General features: G+C 35.3%; 1 protein-coding gene across 2 annotated transcripts in view; it reads right to left on the minus strand.

Moving 5' to 3' along the window:
* ATR (ATR checkpoint kinase) overlaps window positions 1–23,729 on the minus strand; it is a 42,501-nt gene that overhangs the window by 10,312 nt on the left and 8,460 nt on the right. For both annotated transcript variants that reach the window (XM_074591358.1, XM_074591357.1), the window contains exons 8-35: window positions 23,510–23,662; window positions 23,168–23,366; window positions 22,314–22,573; window positions 21,696–21,886; window positions 21,486–21,586; window positions 20,991–21,162; window positions 20,131–20,298; window positions 19,098–19,292; window positions 18,585–18,770; window positions 18,019–18,111; window positions 16,549–16,679; window positions 16,212–16,355; window positions 14,864–14,957; window positions 14,017–14,142; window positions 12,329–12,535; window positions 11,996–12,109; window positions 11,018–11,133; window positions 9,977–10,097; window positions 8,931–9,068; window positions 7,617–7,824; window positions 6,958–7,136; window positions 5,968–6,132; window positions 4,723–4,814; window positions 3,772–3,863; window positions 3,198–3,375; window positions 1,798–1,974; window positions 1,247–1,406; window positions 535–714 (exon numbers count right to left, since the gene is read on the minus strand). In XM_074591358.1, coding sequence (XP_074447459.1) covers window positions 535–714; window positions 1,247–1,406; window positions 1,798–1,974; window positions 3,198–3,375; window positions 3,772–3,863; window positions 4,723–4,814; window positions 5,968–6,132; window positions 6,958–7,136; window positions 7,617–7,824; window positions 8,931–9,068; window positions 9,977–10,097; window positions 11,018–11,133; window positions 11,996–12,109; window positions 12,329–12,535; window positions 14,017–14,142; window positions 14,864–14,957; window positions 16,212–16,355; window positions 16,549–16,679; window positions 18,019–18,111; window positions 18,585–18,770; window positions 19,098–19,292; window positions 20,131–20,298; window positions 20,991–21,162; window positions 21,486–21,586; window positions 21,696–21,886; window positions 22,314–22,573; window positions 23,168–23,366; window positions 23,510–23,662 — 4,340 coding nt within the window. The remainder of the gene's footprint in view (window positions 1–534; window positions 715–1,246; window positions 1,407–1,797; window positions 1,975–3,197; window positions 3,376–3,771; window positions 3,864–4,722; window positions 4,815–5,967; window positions 6,133–6,957; window positions 7,137–7,616; window positions 7,825–8,930; window positions 9,069–9,976; window positions 10,098–11,017; window positions 11,134–11,995; window positions 12,110–12,328; window positions 12,536–14,016; window positions 14,143–14,863; window positions 14,958–16,211; window positions 16,356–16,548; window positions 16,680–18,018; window positions 18,112–18,584; window positions 18,771–19,097; window positions 19,293–20,130; window positions 20,299–20,990; window positions 21,163–21,485; window positions 21,587–21,695; window positions 21,887–22,313; window positions 22,574–23,167; window positions 23,367–23,509; window positions 23,663–23,729) is intronic.

Raw genomic sequence — 23,729 nt, forward strand, 5'->3', positions numbered from 1 at the left:
GCATAGCAAGATGAAGCAGTGTAGTGCTGTGTTGTTCAAGAAAAACATACCAGTTGCTTCTTTTCGTAGTCCTTCAGAGATTGGAAGCATATTTAAAGCACAGTTTTAAGTCACTACCAGAGAGAGAAGCAACACTGAAGAGTAGTGTAATGTGTCATCAAGTTATCTTGCTGTCTATTTAGAATAGCCTACATTTTAGTGAGAAATTCTAATTTGTGCATGCATAAGAAAAAAGCCATGCTCCTGGAATTTTTATTTTTATTTTTTCACTTTAAAAGAGTTATATTAGGTATTCTTAGCTCCCACTGCTGGAAATTGTAGACTTCCCTGTACTGACATGTTATATTAAAGCCAATTCAGGTAGTTAAATATTTACAAGAACTACTTCCCTCTTACACATTGATACCATTTAATCCCATTGATGTTATCCTTGGTTGACATCATCAGGAGCATAATGATAGTTTACTTGAGGGATATATTATTATTATTATTTTTCAAAACTACTGTCTTGTTAACACTACTATATCAAATTACCTTATACTTTTTCATAACTGCATTGCTTTCAAAGTTCGCAGTTTCTTCCATAAATCTGCCCACTAGCAGCATTGCCCGACCGTGGATGAGCTGATTTTTGGTATTGCACGGTGCTTTATTTTCAGGGAAACATAATTCAACTCCCTTCTGGAGAACAATGAGTGCTTGATGAACCTCACCCTAAGGGAAAGAGGAAAACGTTTTATATACTTTAAATAAGAGAGATGTAAAACTTTTATCTTACAGTCATTATTAAGGCAAAGCTATGTCCCTGAGCATGTTCTAGACCATTCTGGTTGTGGTAACTGAGTATACTACCGACTTCAAACGCTTCTTATATTCCCTTGTTATCTCAGCATTGTTGTCCCTTTAGATTTACCACAATAATTGCTCCCATGTTTGCTGCCTACCTCTATTAAGGTAGGGAAAGGTCTACTATTAAGATAATTTAAATTTGCCTGGCCTGCTTTGACAGAGGCAGGTAATCCACCAGTTTTATACCTAGCTGCCAGAAAAGTCAACAGATACAGAAAAGCGCTGACTAGCAGTTGGAGGTAAACTGCTGTGGCTCAACTTCAATCAGAATGTTTTGATAGTCCCAGTTGACATTTTTTGGTTTACATATACTGATTGTGCGCCTTTTTTTCTTGAAGAAAACTAAAGAGTATTTTCTTGCATGTAAGAAAGTAAGTTCCATTTTTATTTTCTTTACCTTGGACCACAGCCACTTTGCTCTTTCTATGTAAAGTTCTGAGAGTGTAGATTCCCCAGCATTCAGAAGAGCATTATACGCAGTCTGGTGATGACCAGCTTTTCTTGCAACTCTGGCACTCTGGAGCCAACACTGACCAACAAGCTCACTGTAATCCTGGCTGCAGAGGTATTTTTGCAGAAAATGAAAAATTTCAGTCATGAATGCTACTTTACAATCTGAAGTAAATAACACAATGTGTTGAAACACAAATAAAATTTCTCAATAATCTATATACTACATAGCAATCATTTAAAATTATTTGTAATACATCTGTTTCACCTTTTTTCCATTTAGGCCAAGAAACAAATACTCTTTCCCCTTGTTTCTCCCTTATCTTTCCTACAGACATCACTTTTCCCTTCTGTTTTGACAGTATGCAATACTGGAGAGGACTACTTTTGTCTACAATATAAGTTTTCAGAGTTTTATCTTCTTTCTTCTAACATGCATATGAAAAACCAGAATATTACCGAGAATACAATGTAGACAAGAAATAGTCATGTTCTCACCTTTTACTGAGACTAAGCAAAGCCCTTCTCAGTGCTAAAATGGGTTCTTTGGCTCTGTAAGAGTTTTGGGTCATTTCAATACGAGCACACCAATTCAAAGAATCTCTACTGTGGTCACCATTTGGTTGCTGAAACATGGGTCCAATACTATGTTCCAACTCACACAGCATATGCAACCTGTGTCAGCAACATAAATGCAAAAAAAAAAATGTTAAAAATTGGCTGCTGTTTGAGATGTACGCAAGTTTTACACAGCTTTTGCCATTTTCTTTCTAAAAGCTGGCCACGTAAGTAATTTCAAATAGTAGGACTTCTAAAAGCAAAAATGCAGCAAAACCAAACACACAAAATCAAGGATTTGTAAACAATTAGTTAGTTTCTCACTATTCATTTACTAAGCTGCTGAACACAGAGACAGTGAAGATCACTTGGAAAGGAAGCCAATCCTTAGAAAGTGTATTTTTATATGTTACTTTTAGCAGTAATTCCTCAAAAAGTCTGATATTTTCAGCAAATACCATTTTAGAGGCAATATATTGTTACTTAAACACCCCCTTTACAATAAACTTATTCCATATATTTAAAAATACCATTATTATTAGCTGCCACTGTACAGCTGCAAAGCTGAGCGCTTATAAATGCCTAAGTTCTGATTTGCAGAGTCTAAGTCTAGTGGGTATATCTGATAGAGAAGCAGTGACTGTTTGAAGGCTTTCCAGTAGCCCAGATCAACAGCTAAATCAAACTATTTTGAAACACTTCTTTCTCAATACTCAAATTCCATTTCCTAAATAACAATGAAAAAATTACCAACGCAAAAAATAGAACTAAGAAGTAATTAAGAAATATATACTTCAACTGGCTAGTTTCATGCAGTAGCTTACCATAAGGATACATTTACAGTGCATAGGAAGCATTAAGACTTTTTCACTAAAAAAGGCTATTCACTTGTTAGTCTACTACAGCCAACTTCAAAATTTATTAAAAAAGAAAAAGTAAAACTACTGAAAGGGATGGGTTTCAATTTTTACAGCTTTTTGTTGATAAAAGAAGGGAGTGCTTCTATGCCACCATACGGATTGAAAGCAATGCTCTTAAGTTAACGGAGTTACTGGCCTTACTACTTTAAGCATGGAATTAAATTGTTGAAACTTGCTTGACGATTTTGAAAGACGATATCCAACAGTTTTATTGTGAATATTTTTCATGAGGGATAAGTATAAATTCCTAATTAATCAAAGATTTCCAGTTGGCCAACTATAACAACAACTAAGAAAAAAAAGAGAGGTGACAGAAAATGCACATTGGTACCATTTTTTATGGAAATGGAAAATTCTTGCTGCTGCATACTTGGTTATGTGATTTCTGGGTTTGAAGGTAGTGACATGAAAGTCAGAAACCTGATAATATGTTCGTATCCTCGCTGATAGGATCCTCTTTCAAAGCTTGCTGCAGAAAGGGGTACAATCTGTTCTGCTCGAACAACCTTGAGTGTTTCATAAAAATCTGCTTCATTTTTCTTCTTGGCTGATAATAATAAATGTCCTAGTCTGACGCTCCAAGTAGTAGACTTCACATCTTTGGGGAGAAAAGAAAGCCTCTCAAACTCTGTTTCTTAAAGCAGCTTAATCCGCACATGCTAATTTGTCTTAACATAGTGCTGGAAAGATAAGGTTTTTCTCAGAACTAATTAACTGAATTTTAGAAATACTGTATAATTCCACCCCACAATCTACCCCCCAAAACAAACACAGAAGAAATTTGGCCTTACACTCTCTTGAAATTTTTTACTCAAAGACTACACAGTTTACAATCAAACACATTTGCGAAAAGTCTAGAAGACTGTTAGAACCAACCCTCTCCCCAGCAAAACCTAAAATTAAAAAATTACAGTAGCTGACCTTTGATTCAAGATGATCAGACTCGTACAGAAATGCAAGGAACTATTCATATTTTGATATCATGATAACTTACCTGAAGCCAAATAATTTTCCAGTAAATCCCATCGTGACAGTTTCCAGGCTGCTTCCACTCTGTAAGTGTTCAATTCAGAAATCCATTCAGATCTGTTAAAAGAAAACGAAGGCATTAAAAGCCTATGCTGAAACTCAATTTATTTCCTTTCCCCCCTCAGTATGTTAGTTCTGTATTATATTAGCAAATGTTCTTTATATAAAACTTCTCTTATTTGAAAAGAAGCAACATAAGCTTCAATATAAGCTTTCATAAAATTCAATAAAACCAAATGATATGCCTTGATAACAAATAATAGCTGTACAACTCGATTCCACAAATTCAATTTCTGACTAGTGTATTTAACTTCTATGGCACATTAAAAAAATTACCATGGAATAGTTTGGGTTGGAAGGGAGCTTTAAAGGTCATCTAGTCCAAACCCCTGCAGTAAGCAGGGACATCTTAACTAGATCACGTTGCTCAGAGCCTCATCAAGCCTGGCCTTGAATGTTCCCAGGGATGGGGCATCTACCATCTCTCTGGGCAACCTGTGCCAGTGTCTCACCACCCTCATTGTACAAAATATCTTCCTTACATGTGGTCTAAATCTGCTCTCTTTTAGTTTAAAACCATCACCCCTTGTCCATCTTTCAATCCATTTACCCTATTAGGCTACAGAATAGCTATGGAACAAGTAACATGCAAGACAATGAATGAAAGATTCTATTTAACAAATTAAACCACGTATTAACACCGCACACAGTGCAGAGTAGTACTAACATTTCTGAAAGTCTTGAAATATATTTATACACAAAGCCCTTAAAAATTTCCTAGTTTCACATGGCTAATGGGATATGCTTGATAAGCCTCAAATGCTTGATAGTGCAGGAAAAATGGCTACTGAGACAGAGTTGTAACACAAGAGCTTCATATTACTCAAATAAACGTTGTATTAGGTGCTGATAGTACCTGTTTGCAAGCACTCCATTGACTTGAGTAATTACAGTAGATAACTGACCAAGGCCTAACATGGACTTCACTACACCATGATAATGAATAATCTAGAAATAGAGAAAAAAAAACAAACAACAAATGAAAAAAACTACACACATACATTCATGAAATTCATGGCAGTCTGAAGAAGGAAAGATATCCATTTGGATGCTTTTTATAAGGCGAAAAGGCATAACCATTTGCATCATAAGCTAAAAGAACACTCAAAATTTAAAAAGTCTACGATTACCAAAGAACTTAAATCACCATAGGCAATTTTTGAAACGCGCCTCACCACAAGTGTAGTTTGATGATTTATTAATACCCATATCAGAACTGTGAATAAAAATTTGATTTAAAGAAATGAAGAACAACAAGAAGGAAAAAGTCACAGGAAGGAAATAACCCCAAAACCCAAAGCAATTTCACTCTTTATAAAAATGTTTTCCATGCTCTGGGAATAAAGTAGGGCCATCAATATACCTGTTATCAGCTGTGTTAGATAACCTCTGCTTCACAGGGAAGTGCAAGAAACCACAGGGATATCCTAGCCTGGGAAACTTTTTACCAATTTCCATTAGAAGAGTATTTCAAATATAGAAAAGGTAATACATGTCTTCAACTTGCTTTCTGCATTTACCGTCGCATCTCTGGATATTCACTTTGGCATATGAAAAGCACGATGGTTTTCCAGTACTGCTTAGCTTTACAGTAACTTATATGTTCCAAATAAAGGAAGGGAAAGGGGAACGGAAGACAAATATTTATGTTTTCTTAAATCAATTTCCAATTGCTCTTATATTATGAACATTTTCCCTGGAAGTCAATAATCAAAAAAAGTAAGTCAGAATTACTTTGAATACAACCTGTGGTAACTTGCTTTAATAGTTCTTTTGGCATGTACCAGTACTCATGAATACTTAAGCAATCCAATTCCAGGCCTTCCCAAGCAAAGGCCTGGGCATAAGCACCCAACTATTAACCCATGCGTGCAAATTACATTATAAACCAAATAAGAGATTGGTTTCAGTTCAGAAGTCACTTCCAAGAGCAATAATTATTCAGCAACTGCCACAGTAAACTCCTATGTTCCCATTTTACTTAAATATCTTGAAGAGGTATTTTTGGCTTGGTCTTTTGTTAGTTAAGAAGATTTAAAAAAATAATATATTTTTATATATATATTTAAAAAAATAAAAGTAAAAATTGCCCTGTATTTACCTGATCAGGTTCCAGTTGGATAGCCCTGTCATAACAGGCTGTCGCATCTCTTAACAAGCCAATACTTTCATGTTCTAAGATTTGTTCTTTGAGAGATGGTTCTGCTTTCCGAATTGCACTCACTCCAGCTACTCCATCTGGCTCATGCATAGCAGCATACAATTTCTTCATTCAAACAGAATTGGAAATGGACATTAAAAATAACTTGAAGACAACAAGTGGATATTTTATACATAACATGCTCAGAATCACGCATTTTCTTGAAAATGGAGAACAAACTACTCTGTAGGACTTCTTGGCATTAAGCTTTCACAGAAAATGTCAGTTTTGCTGGGCTACTTGAGCCCTACTTTTGCTTAGTATACTGTAATACTCATGACCTCATAGCATAGAAAGAATGACACATCAAGTTACCTAAAACAATCTGTATAAAGGGCAAAATAAATATCCTATTATTACAATGTCACTGAGGAATATAAACCATAAGGAACCATAAACAGGCTCATCCCACAGGTTAAATACTTCTTGAAAATAATTTAAATTATTTTCAACACCTTTAGCATTAGCTCTTTCTCTACTTTAGAATAAGCCACTTAGCCAAAACATTTGAAGGAAAGCTTTTTTTTTTTTTTTTTTTTTTTTTTTTTTTTTTTTTAGAGTTGGCTGTGTTTTCTCTGAGAAAAGGCACAGAGTTAACTAAAAGCAATAAATGCTATACTTTCAACAAAATCACATTTAACTCTTTTCAGGATTTTTCAGTCTTTCCCTATACACTAGATACCTAGTCCCTTCTTTTCATATAGGAAGCATGCCAAGGAAAGGGAAGTACTAAATATTGCTGAAAGGCAGACAACTAAACACTTGTATCCAAAAACAAGAGCCTCACTACATCTTTTCTTCTTCCCATCTCAAAGAAGAATTTGACAAAGCTTAATTCATCTATATCTATTTTAAAATAAAACAAACAAAAAACAGTAAGAACTTCAGAACCTGAAGAAATCCAAGATGCTCCTGAATATTTTGTTTCTTCTCTGTGATGAATGATTCAAAGTGCATCACAGCCCTTGTGTACGCCTTGGAGCGAAAGGAAGCCACAGCTAGCGTATCCTGAGGTATGAGGTCTAGAAAACGTGTCACATTTTGGTATTCTCCATAGTCCTCACTTGATGCTATAGAAAAAAAAATAAAAAAAAGATTTAAAGAGTCTGTCCATTGAGGTTCATTTATAAGAATTACCTTATGCATAAAGATTCAGCTATAGCATAAAGATTTCACAATTTAGTGAGATAATCTGACTAATTTAAGAAAACATTTTTCTCTTCTGTCAACAATGATTTATTTAAAACAATACTGGTGAACTTCCTACACCTTGCAAGACAGCATACAATATGTTAAACTGAACCTTTAGAAAACTACCAAGAAAATAACGTTACATTTTTTAATTTTTAATCAGCATTTCTTACAATAGGCATCCAAAACAATAGGTTTGGGGTGGGAGGGGATGGAAATCACAATACGATAGTAAGAAATCATAAAGCAGACTAACATGGTAACACTGCATTCTTAAATGGTTATAACGTAAAGTGGCAAAATTAAATACTTATTTGAATAATGCAAATGCCACTTTAAATAAAATAAGCATCACTCACTTTTTAGATCACCTCTCTCTTTGCTAGACTTGCCAGTATTTTTCTCAGCAATAAGCACTTGAAACTTATGTCTAGCCCACTGAGTTAGATGATCAAGCATGGAGAACACCGTCTGTGTGCTCAGCTGACTTAGATCAGAGGCACTGTCTTCAAGTCTCCTAGCAGACTGGTCATCGTGTTTCAGAACAGCCATAATCTCCACGTAAACCTACACAAACATCAATATGATAAAAGGCAGAAGAGCCACACAGGCATCAAAATAGTAGGAGACAGCAATTAACACAAAAATCAAACTAAAATAATAGATATCTTAATTGTATATTTTTATAATTTTTGGGCTTATTTGCAAGCTTTGTTTTTATCCCATCTTAAGAGGAAGAAATGGCAGACCAAGTAGCAGTTGTTGTCAGTAGCTTCCATACAGGGAGAAAGCCTTTGAAAAGCAAACCCTTGGATTTAGAATAACCATCACAATTCCTAGAACTTTAGGTTTCAAAACGCAACAAATGCTACTGTTCTTGTGCTGCAAATACAATACTTCCAGATTTGATAAAAGTCATCTACTGGCTACCAGATCACAGATCTACTTTTTGCTTAAATATAAGTAAATACCATGTTGAAAAACCTGCTGCCTGTTTTAGACCGCAGAATATGAATTAACATACATAACAGATGCTTACTGTGGACGTACTAGTTCACACGAGAAAAATCATCACGTACCTCTACGCACCCACAAGGTATCTTAGATGTGAAATTTCGGATTAATAGAATTTAAGTAGTATTTTTCAGTCTCTTCAACTTCTGCTAAAGCAAACTGAATGAAAGCAGACTGGATCATTCTTTTCTCTCCTATCCCTGCTTTGCTACAAGACATCTAGGAACCGTGCTCTGCACTAATCTTGTAGCTAAACTGTTTTTCCACTTAAATTTAAGTGTATGCAAGGGAGAGAAAAAGTTATGGGTCTGCATTCTTGGAAGTATTCAAGTTCAATTTATTCCTTGTCGGTGTTGAACTCTCTTCCTCTTAGTAAAAATCCAGATCTTGATGCTACTGCAGTCATAATTAACTGCCTAATATCTTGTCCCTACTGAAGAAATACACGGAAATCCACAGAAGAGCAGCTCAACACAAACTTTTATGAGTATATTCAAAACTCTGGCAGAAAATGTATGTTATTAATACAGGAGAAGGAGTTTAACACCTATACAATTTGTTCATGTAGTTCTACAGTAATTCTGCACAGCTGAACAGCTCTTGGAGAGAACAGCTCCTGAACATTCCTATGAAGAATGCTACCTTTATATACATCTCACCTCTTGTTGATCCTCTTGACTGCATCCCAACAAAACATATACAAGGATGTGTGGAAGCAGATAAATTGTCACTTTATAGTCATTCTTCATCATAATACTGCAGCAATCAAAAACTTTTCTGGCAAGATCATGCCGCACCTATAGAAAAAATATTAACTCCAGGAAAAGGATCATTACAAAAGGGCAAATGCCTGAACAATTAATAGGTTTCTTTTTATTGACAAATAAATTATTTGATGGAGTAGGATTTGTAAGATACTTGCATCCCACAGAAGGTTTATCAGACCTAAACCTGCAACAGGGATGCTAGACAGAAGCTGCTATTACATGTGTCAGTTGCTGAGATCACAAAAAGACAGGCAAGCATTGCTTACATGTTCCACTTCTCTATGTTTTCTACACCACTGTGAACTTGCACTGCCCATAGAAAAAAACCTTAAGGCCCAGAGTCTACTACTGCACTCAGTCTCCCTTCTGCCCTTAAAAGCCTGCAAAAAGCAGGCATTTATGAAGACATTCAATTCTTCTGTCTGAAACAGAGGACACTGTAGCTACTGAGCTATTGTGACTAAATTAACTTCTTGAAGTGGTTAATTTAGAAGTGAAACTTTCAGTGGGTCACTTATACATTGGAAAGGAAGAAAGAGACAAGTACTTTTTATGTACTGAGACTGCAGAGCTATGATGAAATGAAAGAAATCTTTCAGAAACTGAGAAGGTAAATTTGAGGTTTTCCAGAAGCATTCCAGATGCTTTTCAGGAGCATTTGTCAGTGCCTTCAGCTATACAGAATTCTCTGGACAAGGGCAAAACTTCCTAGACTCCTGGCTTTGACATTCCCTGTGAAGCCTATCCAAAAAGCAAAAGCGCTGGGGAAGGCAAGGTGCATGGCTACCTTGATGACGCAAAAAGTCTTCAGGTACGTGCTTTAGCAGGCCTATAGGGAATAGGCATATTCCCCCATCCATCTCTGGCTTTAAGAAACCAAAATGTGGTTCAAGAACTGTGTTGTATACACCAATATAGAGAGCAGATTATTCTCTTACCTTTGTTATAAGATAACCTGCCCAAGTTGCTGACCATTCTGCAAAATTATCACCTAATTTGCTTAAGTAAATTGGCTTCTTCATCTTAGACCAATTTACAGCCTTTTGGTAACTCTTGTACCTGTAATTTTGAAATATTCATTTAATAAATCTAACTTTTTGATTTAATATAATAAAAAACAATAGCACGTTGTTAATTATGAAATTCCCTAACTGGAATCATATTAGGTTTCATCTTCTGAATCTTTTAAAAAAGAATTAAGAGAATACTTTCAGTAGTCAACATATTTTATTATAGAGCTTCTTAAAACAAAACATGAAATACAAACAAGCTAACATGTTACCAGAATTTTTAAGTATACTTCAAAGTGCTGTTCAAATCAGTCTTACAAAATGCAGTTTGATAAATATTTGAGTACTATGTTTTTGACAGGAAAACCCCAGGACATATATGAAAGCCAAGAAATGTCAAAAAGTTTATCTTCTAAAAAGGTAAAGCTTATCACAGATAAGTACGATTGTCTTCATGAAGAAACAGAAAGGCAACATTGTTGATTATTTCAAATTAAGGTGCATACAGCATTTGAAGTTTTCTTCACATTATTTCTATCATTAACTCCACAAAATAAAAACTCAAATTAAAATCCAATGAGCTCCTCCTACATCTAAAAACAGTAGCAGTAAAGGGATATTAACTGATTTGAGTACAAACTCAAATCCTAGTGAGAATTTTTAGATATGAAAGAAAACAGAAATGAAAGCTTCAAAACATAGTATAAGACAATGCTCTAGGGACAAAGAGGCAGGTCTGAGCAACATCAGAGCTCAGAATTTTGCTTGTTAAGATTTATTGAGAATTATGTTCAAGGAAGTGTTAATTCAGCTTTACATAGAAAGACCTTATTTGAATTTTGTATATAAACATATCACTCTTCACAGAAGAGGAACAGTCAGAAAAACGAGTGAAGTTATTGCTAGGCTGGAGAACAAAAAAAGTTTTCAAAGCTGTTATGAAAATAAGTTACTTAAGTTGTCATATACCGTGTATTTAAGTGAGGTTCCAAGATCTCCTGCACGTGCTCAGGAAACCTCCTCCAAAGCCTGGAGCCTGGGCAGTCTGTGTTTGTCTCTCTACAGTCATAGATAGACAGTAATTCCTGAAAAGGCATGGTTTACATGACCAAGTTAGCACTGAAAATATTTCATGACCACAGTAGAAACACAACCTGGTGTATATACAGAAGTAATGAAATAGAAGTTACAGAATATTTAATTCCAAAATTGTAACTGCAAAAATTTCATCCAACATTGTTAATTGCCTATTACTAGGCAGTGGTGATTTCAACTAACTGTTGATTCCCCAGATTCTCCAATTGGTGTTTGGACCACATTATCCCATATTCTTCACATCTGACGATAAACCAGGACTAGAAATTAGTCTGGTTCCCCATAAGCTTTCTTATTCCGCTGACTACATGGGGCTACTTATTTTCTCCTGGAGCAAAGAATTGTCCTGAGGTTTTCACAAAGATATTAAACAACAACAAACAAAACAAAAACCAAACCAATCAACCAGGCTCATTTTCAGTTGCTTCTTAAAAGTGTAAGCAGAAATCCTCCTAGGAATACTTACTGCTTTTCACTTCTGCCTATGGAACCCGCACCATTTCTAAGTTTCAGGATTACTCCTTGAATCACTATATATGGACTATTAGTTACCTCTGAAATATCAGATCTCTCCTGAAATGTCAGGACACAAAAGCAAGATGATCTTGTATTTGACAACTCCCCAGAACTCTAAATAAGCACTGAGGAGTTTAAAAACATAATAATAAAAAAAATCACTATCCTGAATAACCTTTTACCTTGTAATTTAAAGCTGTATAGGATGAACTTTCAAATACTTAAACATGTACTTCAAAATGTACATTTATATTGCATAATTCTGTATTCAGTGTAATAGGAAATAATTTGTGAAGAAAAAATAGGACCTAATCATGTATTAATCATGTATCTTACCTGAATTGCATATGCTGCAGAATCCTGAGCACGAACATTATCAGCGTAAGCAAGGAATGCTCTGGTCAGTTCCATTAATAATCCATAGGCAAAATTTGGATCCTCCACACCAGCCTCAATCACAAACAGAATGCCAGTTTAATTAAAACAAACAGAGCAATAGCTGTATATTTAATCTCCAAATGATCACTTTGAAGCCTGATTCTAAACTGTTTCAGATGAGAAAGCAAGTATAGATGCTCAAAAGGTCTAAAGATAAGAGGTTTTCTACTCCCAAGTACTTTAAAAAAAACCCCTTAATGCTAAACAAAACACTACAGCAACACGTCTTACCACAAACGTGAAGTGTTTTCCCTGAGTTTCACTTGTTGAAAAATCAAGCCTGCCAGGATCTATGGCTCCCAGTTCACCTAAACATTCTCCACAAAGTAGACGGGCTTGAGAATTTGCATCCTGGCAGCCGATTAGAAGTACAGTTACCAACTGGGAGATGACTGGCTCCACTGTTTCACTGTCTGTTACATACTTTATCAATTTTTCCTATGAAGTTGAAAAATAAAGATGAATTATGATGAATTATTCTATAACCATGTTTATGGTAAATAATCTCAGAAATTTTCCATCTATAACTCATTCTTCGTATTTCATTTACCTGTGACTTTAGGTTAGTGATTCAAATACTATCATTTCGTAACTATAGCCCAATCGCCCTAAATTGCTTGTTACCCTCGGAAGGACTAAACAAATTAATATGAATGAGGGATTTGGGCCTCAATTAATAATGCTGTCATGGCTAATATTTTATTTCATTATCATACACCTCTCTACTAACTTCATTTTCTTTCCCTGTCTTACCAAGAACCTCTCTTCTTTTCTACATAATCTTTTTCACTTATCTGTCCCTTTTCTTGATGTGTTCTGATATTTTCTTTAAATTTCTTTCATGCAGCTGTTGTCATACCTTCTGGTTTCGCTGCCATTTGTATCCTTATTATTTCCTATTGTTGACCATTTCTTCACTCTCAGTCTTACAAAGCCCAGAGTTTCAAGTCCTTTAATCAATGCCCATCACGTTAATTGGACTTCTTTTCTTTTTCATTTTGGCCCAGCTTTTATTCCCCAGCTCCACATTTAGTACAAATACAGAATTTTTTTCTCTTAATAATGTGAAGATGCTTGCCATTGTTACGTTTAATGAAAACTGAAACCACAGCCAACATATCAGAGCAAATAGTTCCACAAGCTGTGGAACTAATTAAGTTTGATTTGTCTCAATTATTTTGCTAGACTTCTAACGAAGCAAGACATGGCAAGATTTTGCTGACCTGAGCTGCAAGAATTACTGATTGGCCTGGAATATAAACAATGATTGTTTGTTCTCTTAGCTAGGATTTTTTCTAATTTCTGACTGAAGAGTGTCACACAATCTTTTAGCTGCTACGGGGACAGATTTTTTTTTTTTTTTTTTAATATAGGTCACATACAGCCCTCTGGGCTAATAACCACACAGATTTGTGAAGCAGTACCTTTGGGACTTGCACATGGCTATAAAGTTTATTCATATTTTTTGAGGGTAGAAGGCAAAGAAGGAAGAGAAAAAAAAATCCAAATGTGTGAGACAGTCACACATATCGATTCTTTCAGCTGTAACACTCACAAAAATGCTGGCTTTAATGTGTTAGTCTCCTAACGCAAAAGCCATACATGTTCTAACAGTCAAGACCACACAATAGATTGCCGAAATGGACTTTTTAGATACATCTTTCCTCAGAGTTGAGAAAAATAACAAATATACCACTAGCCTTGCTGAATCGGCATCACACAGATTAGGATTTGAAAGTCCTCTTACAAGGAAACATGATGACAAAGAATCCCTTCTCCCCATTACATTAAGCTAGCTTAATAAATTGAGGAGAATAACACAGTTCATGTGAACACCCAGTAACAGTAATGAGTTACAGGTTGTTCATCCAGATGCTACTTTGATTATGTTTAATGCTACTGAAAGAGATTTTCTATACCTGATTTCTATATAATGTTTCTTTCAAGCTGGTAAGTGCATGAATACGAACGTCCACATTCTCATGCTGAATAGCTCTCATAGACAGCTGAAGTGTTGTCTGCAAGTCAGTGCTTTTGGAGGACTCCTGAACAAGACATGACATAAGAAGTTCAAGTTAAATAAAACAGGAACGTGGTTAAGCAGCATCTCAAAGAACACAAGTGAGAACACACAAACAACTACCTTTCTGGCTACATTCTCATCTATATACATATACCACTGTCTTTCTGTTTATTTTTTTAAAATGTGTTCCTAAAAAAGGTGCTATATTTACACTTTTGGGTAAATAAAAATTATTAAATCAGAAAAAATGCTTTGCTTCGAGTACCTCATTATCTAAAATCAAATTAATTTTTACATTTGTTACCTCATTCCCACTAAACAATCGCTACTTCCCATCTGTTACCTAACCATTCTGAGGGCAAGCAAAAGAAATGGACCATAAAGTACTCCCAAAACCACATAAACTTCATTATCTTTAAAGAGAATACGGAAGAGGGATCAAATTAGCTTCTCTTGAAACACATTCATCGCTATAGCTAATACTGCTGACGTTTAATCTTATAATCTCTTTAGTCTCAAAAAGATGAAAAGTCAGCGTTCAGGAGATGGTATAGAAACAAGCATGTTAAACGTGAGCATATTTCACTCCTAAAGAAGAACCCACTTGAAAATATTCCTGCAGTACACAAATTCTGTTTTGTTGTGGAAGCAGATAAATACTATTTCCACTTAACAATAAACTTTAGATGTTTTGAATTCATTTGATACATTAAAAATAAACAAATAAATAAAAGAAGCTGCACCTTTCTGTATTCCTGAAGGACAACCTGAATTTCTTTTAGCTCTGGAAGGTCAGGCAGAAAATATATTTCATGTAAAAAGTCTTGTACTGCATCCCTAAAAGTTAGAAAAAAAAAAATATTGCAAAGAACATAGCGAACATTAGTTGGATCAGAAAAATCTTAAAAACCCATTAAAAGAAAGCAGTTAAATGTAATGACTAGAATAACAGAGGCTTCAAAAGCAGAAAAAATAAATTCCATGAATTTTTTATCTAATTAAATATACCTGTGAAACAAATTGTTTCTCTTGTTACTCAACTAAGCCACAGGTATTCCTCTATACTTCAAATGACTTTCTCTTTTAAAGACAGTTCTATCCAAAGCTTTCAGAGTTGCCATTCACCTCCTACCAGGTTTGGCCCTCATAATTTTGGACACTGGCCAAAGGGTGAGAATAATCCCATTTGATGTGAATCCAGTTCCAATCTTCCTCATAAGAGAAGAAAACATACAACCAAGAAAAGGATTTTGTGTTCCTAACATGAAGGAATCTCTTTCAATTTTGCTACTATGGACTTCTACAAGAGCCTTATTATTCCTATTGTCACCTTTTATTTTGAATACTGTTGGTATGACACAGTGCAAGAAAAATGAAAGCCAGAAAAATGAAAAGTAATCAAGATATAAACTGTCATCCTTGATAAAAAAAAATAATTATAATTTTAAGCTACAAAACATAAGATGAAAAAGAATTAAGACTCAACATTGTCTTCAAAAAGGTTAAGTCACAAAAATTTAAGCCTTTTGTATTAGACTTTGATTTTATTTTCAGTTGTGAAGAGGAGTTGTGAAAGCCTCTTCCTTTCCTCATGAAGAGGATGTATGAAATCTTACTCAACATTAAATTCTGTGCAATCTATAATTATAACTTTATTTGTTTCTTTCAATAATTAGAGAACTCCTTTCCTCCCTATTTCCAACTCCATACACTTCCCTCTAGCTTAGAGCAAGTGTTAGCAATTATTGTTATTCTTTCTGTGTGCCCTGTAGAGGGAAGTAATTTTCCATACCAGCAGAAAAAAAAATACTGAATCGGAAAACCTGACAGGGGAAAGTGTCTGAATGGGTGGTAACTTGGCCATAGCATCATATATTTTTATAAGGACAATAAAAAAAACACCTTTTCAGATGAGGTTATCACTTGTCAAATTTCAAAATCTCGTTGCAATTTAGATAAGTGGGAATTTTATGGAACAACATACTATTTTGCTGAAAAACAAGTTTTCTCATTTCAGTGCTGGACAACTTTAATTTAGGGTTATGCCCATTCCTGTTTAACCCATATAACTGAAAATACTTTGTACATTACCTATTTTCAACTATTAGAAAGTAAAATACTGCTGTAGTTTCCTTTGGCTGGATATGTATAAGGGGCAATAATGCTACTATCACATGACTAAGCAAGGAGCCAAGGTATGAATGGTCCAGACTTCGAACAAAACAATCCCAGGCTCTAAACAAGAAAAGACAACAAAACAACAATAATCAATGATTCTTCTCTGCATAAAGACATTTTAGGTAAGTCATGAGAAGCATATTAAGTTATTTCAGCTCTGTGGTTTAGATTATTGTCTACAAGAAAACCCCAGTGTATTCAAGGACAGAAATGGCAGGTATGTCACTATTTGGGTACACTATCAGTTCACCTGCAACACAGTTCTGGAAAGTCGTCCTTGTATCTTAGAGCTGTTCTCAGTGTAGTCATCATCTTCACTCTCACTGAACTGATGTGTTTGGGACCCATGAGCTTCATTAAAGCCATAAGACTGTTTAAAGCCTAGACACAGAGAAAAGTCATTTTAGGCTATTAGATATTTAGTAAAACATATAAAAGCCATATTTTCTAACAAAACCAGACTACCCTGGTTTAAGAAATCATGCCCTATAAGACATGAAATTCAGACTGATGTTTCAATAAAGAATTTGAGGGTTAGAGGAATGATTTGGGGGTTAGAGACATGATTGACTATATGTCCAAAGTTTTGGAAGCTGAAAAGAGCAGGTTTTTGAAATACAGAGAAAACAAACAAACTTGCATTAAAACAAAACACCACCACATCAACAACAGAATTGACATACATCTTCTGGCAAAAGTCATTGGTAAGTTTCAGGGAACAGGTAATAGCTTAGTTGTCAATGGGGCTGATGAAAGACAGAAGAGAAATACTGAGATGCAGAAAAAGGAGGAGATATTTCAGTCACAGTAACACTGTACCAAACAAGGTAGCACAATGCCCAGCATGACAGATCAGTGACACAGGAAGAAACCTGAGCTTGAGGAAAGGTCATGCAAGGGGAAACTCACCAAGAACAAACAACAGAACAAGAAAAGATAGAAACAATAGCAAGTGCAGCAGAAGAAATGCTATACAAGGGGAAAGATGCAGAAAGCGTGATGACATGGGGCTATGAAAACAAGAGCATCTCAACACAAATATCTGAAAAGCAAAAAGCTTGAAAGAACACCAGAGAAAATGCAGTCCATCAATGTAACGGTTATACACATTCTAGCACTGAGAAATCCCCTCCAGAGATCATCTGCACTACCTCTGTGAGGTTGCTAAAAGCCCTGTCTTGTGGTTAGAAGCACTGCCTCCACAGAGCTGAATTTTCAGACTTTGTCTCAAGTTGTGAGCTCTGATTTCTCTAAATTCTCCCTACTGTAAAGCTGAAAGGAGCTGTTCTGTGAGAAGCAAAACCAATAAAGCCCAGTTTCTCTTGGATTTGCATCTTATTTTCTTTAGTTTTGCCTTTTGGTGTCCTTATAACCTTGTTCCCTGTAGTAACTCCAGTTTTCCCCCAAATTCCCTCACCTTCCACTTTGTTTCTTTCACACATATAAAACATACACTTGGATTCCTCCTCTATAATTACTGGTTGATTAACTTTTTACACATACCATGCCTGACTGAAATACGTACATTAGTTGAACATTAAAAAAACAAAACAAAAACTTCTGAGCTTACACAGAAGTCCTACCCACAGTGAGACCACCAGTTTTCAAGAATCGTGTCAGAACCTTAGTATTTTTGAGACTTCAATGACAGTTGCACATAAGTCTGGAATATCAAAATAGTCCTTGCTTATCTTTAATATTCAAAATTAAGTTTACGCACCATTTTTTTATCCTCAATGCCAACGCTGGAACTCAGTAACTGCATATTAAAAAAAGCCAAGATACCAAGCAATTTAGGTTGCAGATAATCAGCCTGTGGAGAAGGAAGGGGGAGGAGGAGAAACAAAAAAAAAAAAGTAAAAACCCAAATAATCTTACTATTAACACATTTCTATGCTTAAGAAATTAAAAAGCAAGTATGAAATGCTAATTATGAAAGCCAAATTAGAAGAATCCCAAATACATACACTGTTCCTTAAGGAATATCAGTGTTAGTGAAGGACCTCCCTATTATGCCGTGGGGTTTTTTGTTTTGTAAAGACTTTGCGGTGTGTGTGTGGTGGTGGTGTGTTGTTTGTTTGTTTGTGGGGGTTTTGTGTTTGGTTTTTTTATGCATACTCAGTATGTATCTCCCTATTACAGGAATACTTAATATGAAATGCCAGCCTTTCCTCCACTTTTTGCCTGAAATAAGTGATGTTCAGACAATGTCAAATCGTCTTCACCCTCAAACTGGAGAAAAGTATTATTTAACAAAACTGAAGATTAATATTTTCACATCCTTACCATTTGTTCAGGAGATGTTATTTCTCTAGGTCCCTGATAGGGATCATCATGAGATGCAAATGAAGCCAATATTGACAAACCATTGAAGACTTGTTGATAGTGTTCTCCTATACGCAGCAATAATTCATTATGCAGTCCCTGGTAGTCCTGTCTCAGCAAGCTGCCCAGCTCTATCTCAGTCTCATTCTATAATCAAACAGCAAACAGAAACCAAGTCTTCATTTCACCACAATGAAACTAGCACAGAGAGACAGAAGGCATTCGACTCTGCTTGATTTACCACAGAAATCAAAGAAAAAGCTTCTAGTTTTAGAGTTTTTTAAGTTCCCAAAATAACTTGCAACAGTTCCTCAGAGCCAAAGGAACAGATTATAAATAACGAGAAGAACAAAACTTCTGCACATACAATTTCCCCACCTACGCTTTGCAATACCTTAACTTAAATAAAGCAGAAAGCTCACTATCAGTTGTTGCTCCTAATCTACATGTATAATACAGCAAACGCCAATGTACCTTGAGGTAATGAAGCGCCCGCTCAAGCTCATCCTTGGAGCAGGAACAGACCAAATGAGAGAAGATGTATTTGAAGTTGTTGATTAAAATCTCTCTTCGGTTTACATTCAACTGTTTTGCTATGGTTCGAATAAGTGTTGAAGCTGCAGGACTAGCCTTGGCTGCAAGGTCAGGAAGCAAAACTTGTAGGGTCCGCTGGTAAATTAAGAACAACACTTAATAGAAAAAACAAACAAAAAACCCCTCCAAAAACCTAGGGTTCAGCTTTTTTCTATTTGTGTCAGTACAACACCACACCTCTGGTCATACACATGACCAAAGGTATGAATAATGGAAATACCTAGTAAAAATGCAGATAAAATAATTACTTAAGGAGTTCATCTAATCAATACTGAGAAACATGCAAACAAGTAGCAAGCTAGCATTTTCTGTGTCCATCCAGATTCACCACAAAAGGAAATCTTAAATGAAAAAAAACTGAACACACCCACACACATCAACACTCCCCCAACCAACTATCAACTAGAACACTGCTTACTGAACGGCTTTGCATTTCACATCTACCAAAAAGCACAATAAGAGTACAAAACTACTTAGGCTTCAAGTAAAACAGATATCTAACCATATCAAGAACAGATCTATCCACAGAACAAGAGTTTTCTTCATTTGAAACAAGAAAGCAGACACTGTGCAAAAATCACACCTTGTAAAGTATCCCTCCAAGTGCCCTAAATCATTAATAGAGATATACCTGATGAGTACTCTAGACCTTAAGTTATTTTATTGTCTGTCACACTTGAATTAGCACTATAGCCATCAGTGTAACTTGATAAAACTGTTCCTCTGTATTTGAACTCCCAGTTGCAGCAGTCTCAAAGTATTCTATACTATAACAAGCAACAGCAACTAGAGAAAAAAAAATTTCAGATCTGTGACCTTCACAGAAAAACTGTGGACCAAAATAGAAATCCACAAGCACACACACACACAAAAAAAAAAAGCAATCAAGAGTAAAAAGGACTGACCAACTTACTGAGAGAAAGCGATTTAGATCTGGAAAATCAAATACATTGGCAATCTCAGATAACATGTCCAGAGCCATTTCTCTCTGGTGAGCAGCTGTTTGTTTCTGTAGCTCATTACCCTGGCACGGACCACTCAATACTGCCATCTGGCTGGAGTGCAGGGATTCCACTAGAAACTAAGCATGAAGAAATTCAGTATTATTTCCTCCTTTTTTTGCTCCCTAAAAATAAACACAAGAGTTTCACTGCGCTTTCTATGCATCTGTTTTTCCTTTCTCATTTATTGCACATAGATCTATGATTATTACTTTGTGATAGAACTGGATTATCATCCACTTAATAATTTAATTTAATTTTGCAACCCTGGATTCAGACATTGCATTATTTTAAAAAATATTCAGAATTAGAAAAGTCTGCTTTTGATAATTTTCTTTTAAACAGAACTTCTGTCTTTAGGCAATGGGTATAAAAAAAGAACAAATCAATCACATCTTATGTATACGCATATGTATTATGCCTATGAAACATTGACTTCAATTCCAATTTTAAATCATAGCTTCTCATGGCAATGGTACCACACAATGCAAGAAACTACATAGCTCCTCTGTTTCAGAATGACAGCATCTAGGGAATAAAAAAGAAAAGCAATACCGTTGAGGGGAGAAGATCACGACAAAGTTAAAGATTTCCCATTCCTCCTGAATGTTTGTGGGGGGTTTTTTGTTTTGTTTTTTAAATAATCTCTTTCTTGTCCTATGAGATTTCACCTTGTAAAATACTGTAATTTTTACCTTTAATACCATTTTCAAAACACACAAAGAGAACCTAAACATATTTCTTTCTAAACCACCAACTCTTTTCTTTTTACCTGACAGATAGGCTTCTTGTACTGACTGAAAAAAGCTTGTAGTTTTATGGACTTAGCTGCTGCCAGGGATCGAATTTCCGTGTATGCTGCTCCAGCCACAGAAGCTGACTTGGACAACAAACAGTGTAACAAATGCAAGAGGGCAAATGGTACCAAGTCTCCTTTTGATGCCCTTACAAAATAAGCAGAAGAAAAAGAATTAAAAAGGAAAAGAGAATCATTGCATTAATAAAATGACTTAAGAATATACAATTACTGTAAGGCAAAAGGACTCATAATTGTATTTGCATAGCTTATCTGTACTTCCTATGACACAGCAGAAGAAAATGAGGAATATTCCGTATGAATCAATAGCTTAGTACAGTTGCAAAGGACTCTGGACAAAGGCTAACCTTCAAATAAGTAATTTAATCTTACATTTACACTTGAACAAAAAGTTACTTTGCATCACAAACTGACCCTACCTAGCAAATTTCAAGATACTATTAAAAATACCTTCCAATATCTCCTGTTGTGAGAATCAAGGTATCTTTAAGTTCATTATTTCTTGATATTTTGGCATTTGTGTAGGCTTCTTTCATTCTTGAAACAAACAGCTGGAACACATGAAAACAAAATAAATGTCGTGTTTGACATTAGTAAAACAAAAAAAACCATAATAAGTTAGTAAACCCCACTCCCCCAAATAAATATGAGTTTTATCACCTCTTTTATCAATCCTTCTTCAGAGCCTAAGGATTCTAGTATGTTCTTTATGCAGTCACTGAAAGCCACTCGTACATCTTTGTCTGGATCTTCCATTAGATTTAATAAAGACTCAACAAGAATTTTCACACTGGACTCATCAGTGTTAAAATCCAGATGTTTGCAAAGATGAGGTATATTTTCTATAAATGCTGGGTGGCATGGGTTGGAGGAGGAAAGAAAAATATATTTTTAATGCTTTTTAAAAATCTATTGGAGTGCACAAAACAGTGATGCAAGTAAGCCATAAAGCACACTGTATTTTTTTTACAAAAGAGTTAATATTGTCAAACCAGACAAGCTATTTAAAAATTCAGATTTTACCCAGTATTACATTTCTAGATAAAGCCATAGACCAAAATCATGCCATAGACCAAAATTATGCCAAGGTAGCTTATAAAGAATATCAACGACAACATCAAACATTAGCAGTGATATCAACTGAAATACAACATTTCAAACACCTTTATAGCTATAAAAAAAGCAATGTAGAAAAAAAGGAATGGAGAAAGGTACAGAAGTAGTGACTTTGTATCTCATACAGAAGTGCAAAATGTTAACAAAGTTAAAGTCACATACCTAGCTTTACTGAACTGGATACTTTATTCTCAAGGAGAATAAGAAATGGCTTGAAAACACAGGCTTGCACAGAACAAGTTTTTTCATGAGCAGAGGTCACAGTAAGGCTGCTACATAAAATATCGTAGGTAACGTGCTTAATAGCAGAGTCTGCTAAGGGAGGTTGTACACTGAATGTACCAGAAAGACAGCAAGACAACTTCCCAACTATAGCAGCACAAGCCTCCTTGACTAGCTCAGACTCATCTTTGATTTGATTTCTGAAATGGAAACAAAAATTAAACAATTTTAATAGATCATTTACCTAGAAATTTGTATTTCTACATCGTCTAAATTCTCTAACTACACTGAAAGCATTATTAAGACAATTTAAAGATCTGTTTCACTAAACTTTTTTTTCTGTTTAGATTACCCTCAAGTTCTATTTGAGGTGGCACTGGGCATGGTGAGTCTGGCATGTTATAAAGAAACTGAAGACTAGACACAATAGGACAGAAGACACCAAGATTTATATACAAAAGGCAGAGAAACTGGAAAGATTTTAAGGGACGTATGAAGAAATATCACTTATATTTAATTCAAAGATATCTCCTTTCCCCTCCTTAATTAAATTGTTAATTAGAAATAGTGTCTTCAACTAGTGAAGTAACTTGTATTGTAACTGACACGGTAAGCGAACGCTATTCTAGCATACAGACATCATCACTCACAGATATCCCGTTGATATCTTACGATTTCTGAAACTGAGATCTAGCAAATTCTGGATGAAATAGAAATTTGTATTTATTTTGGTGCTTATACTACATTTCTTATTTCTTCTTGCATGAAGACAGAAAAGCAGCATTAATACATACAAAAGAGCTTTGGGAATCATACTGCAGGACCGCCCACTTGGTGGATGAAGTAGGAGAGAGAATCCTTTAACACAAGTAGCCCGAATTACTTCGTGGGGACTTTGTAGTGCCCAATGATAAATGGATTTTCTCCAATCCAGACGAATGTTTCTTGGGAAGAGAGACAGAAGGAATACACAGTGTGACTGAGTTTGGGGTGCTGAAGAGAAAAACAAAATAAAGAAGATAATTACTTGATTTAAACTTTGAATATCATCAATCATCATAAGAGGGCAAAGAAAATTTATTTGAGAAGAATCATTCCAGAGAGATACTGAGTTTTATATACTTCAACATACTTACAGAAACTCTGTGCCGTTTTTTCACTCAAAATTACAGGATCAAAGCCAAAAGCAGATGGCTTAAAAGAAAAATCATCAGGATGGCTGTAAATCCAGGGCAGAGACAGAAATCCACATAAGTTATCAAGAACCTGATCACTCAGTGGAATTTTCACTAGGGGGGGAAAACAAAAGTAAAATCAACAAAAACCCTGATAGTTTTATAGCTCTGTATAGTTTAT

The sequence above is a fragment of the Larus michahellis genome, chromosome 6 (assembly GCF_964199755.1).
Source record: "Larus michahellis chromosome 6, bLarMic1.1, whole genome shotgun sequence".
Classification (NCBI taxonomy): Eukaryota; Metazoa; Chordata; class Aves; order Charadriiformes; family Laridae; genus Larus; species Larus michahellis.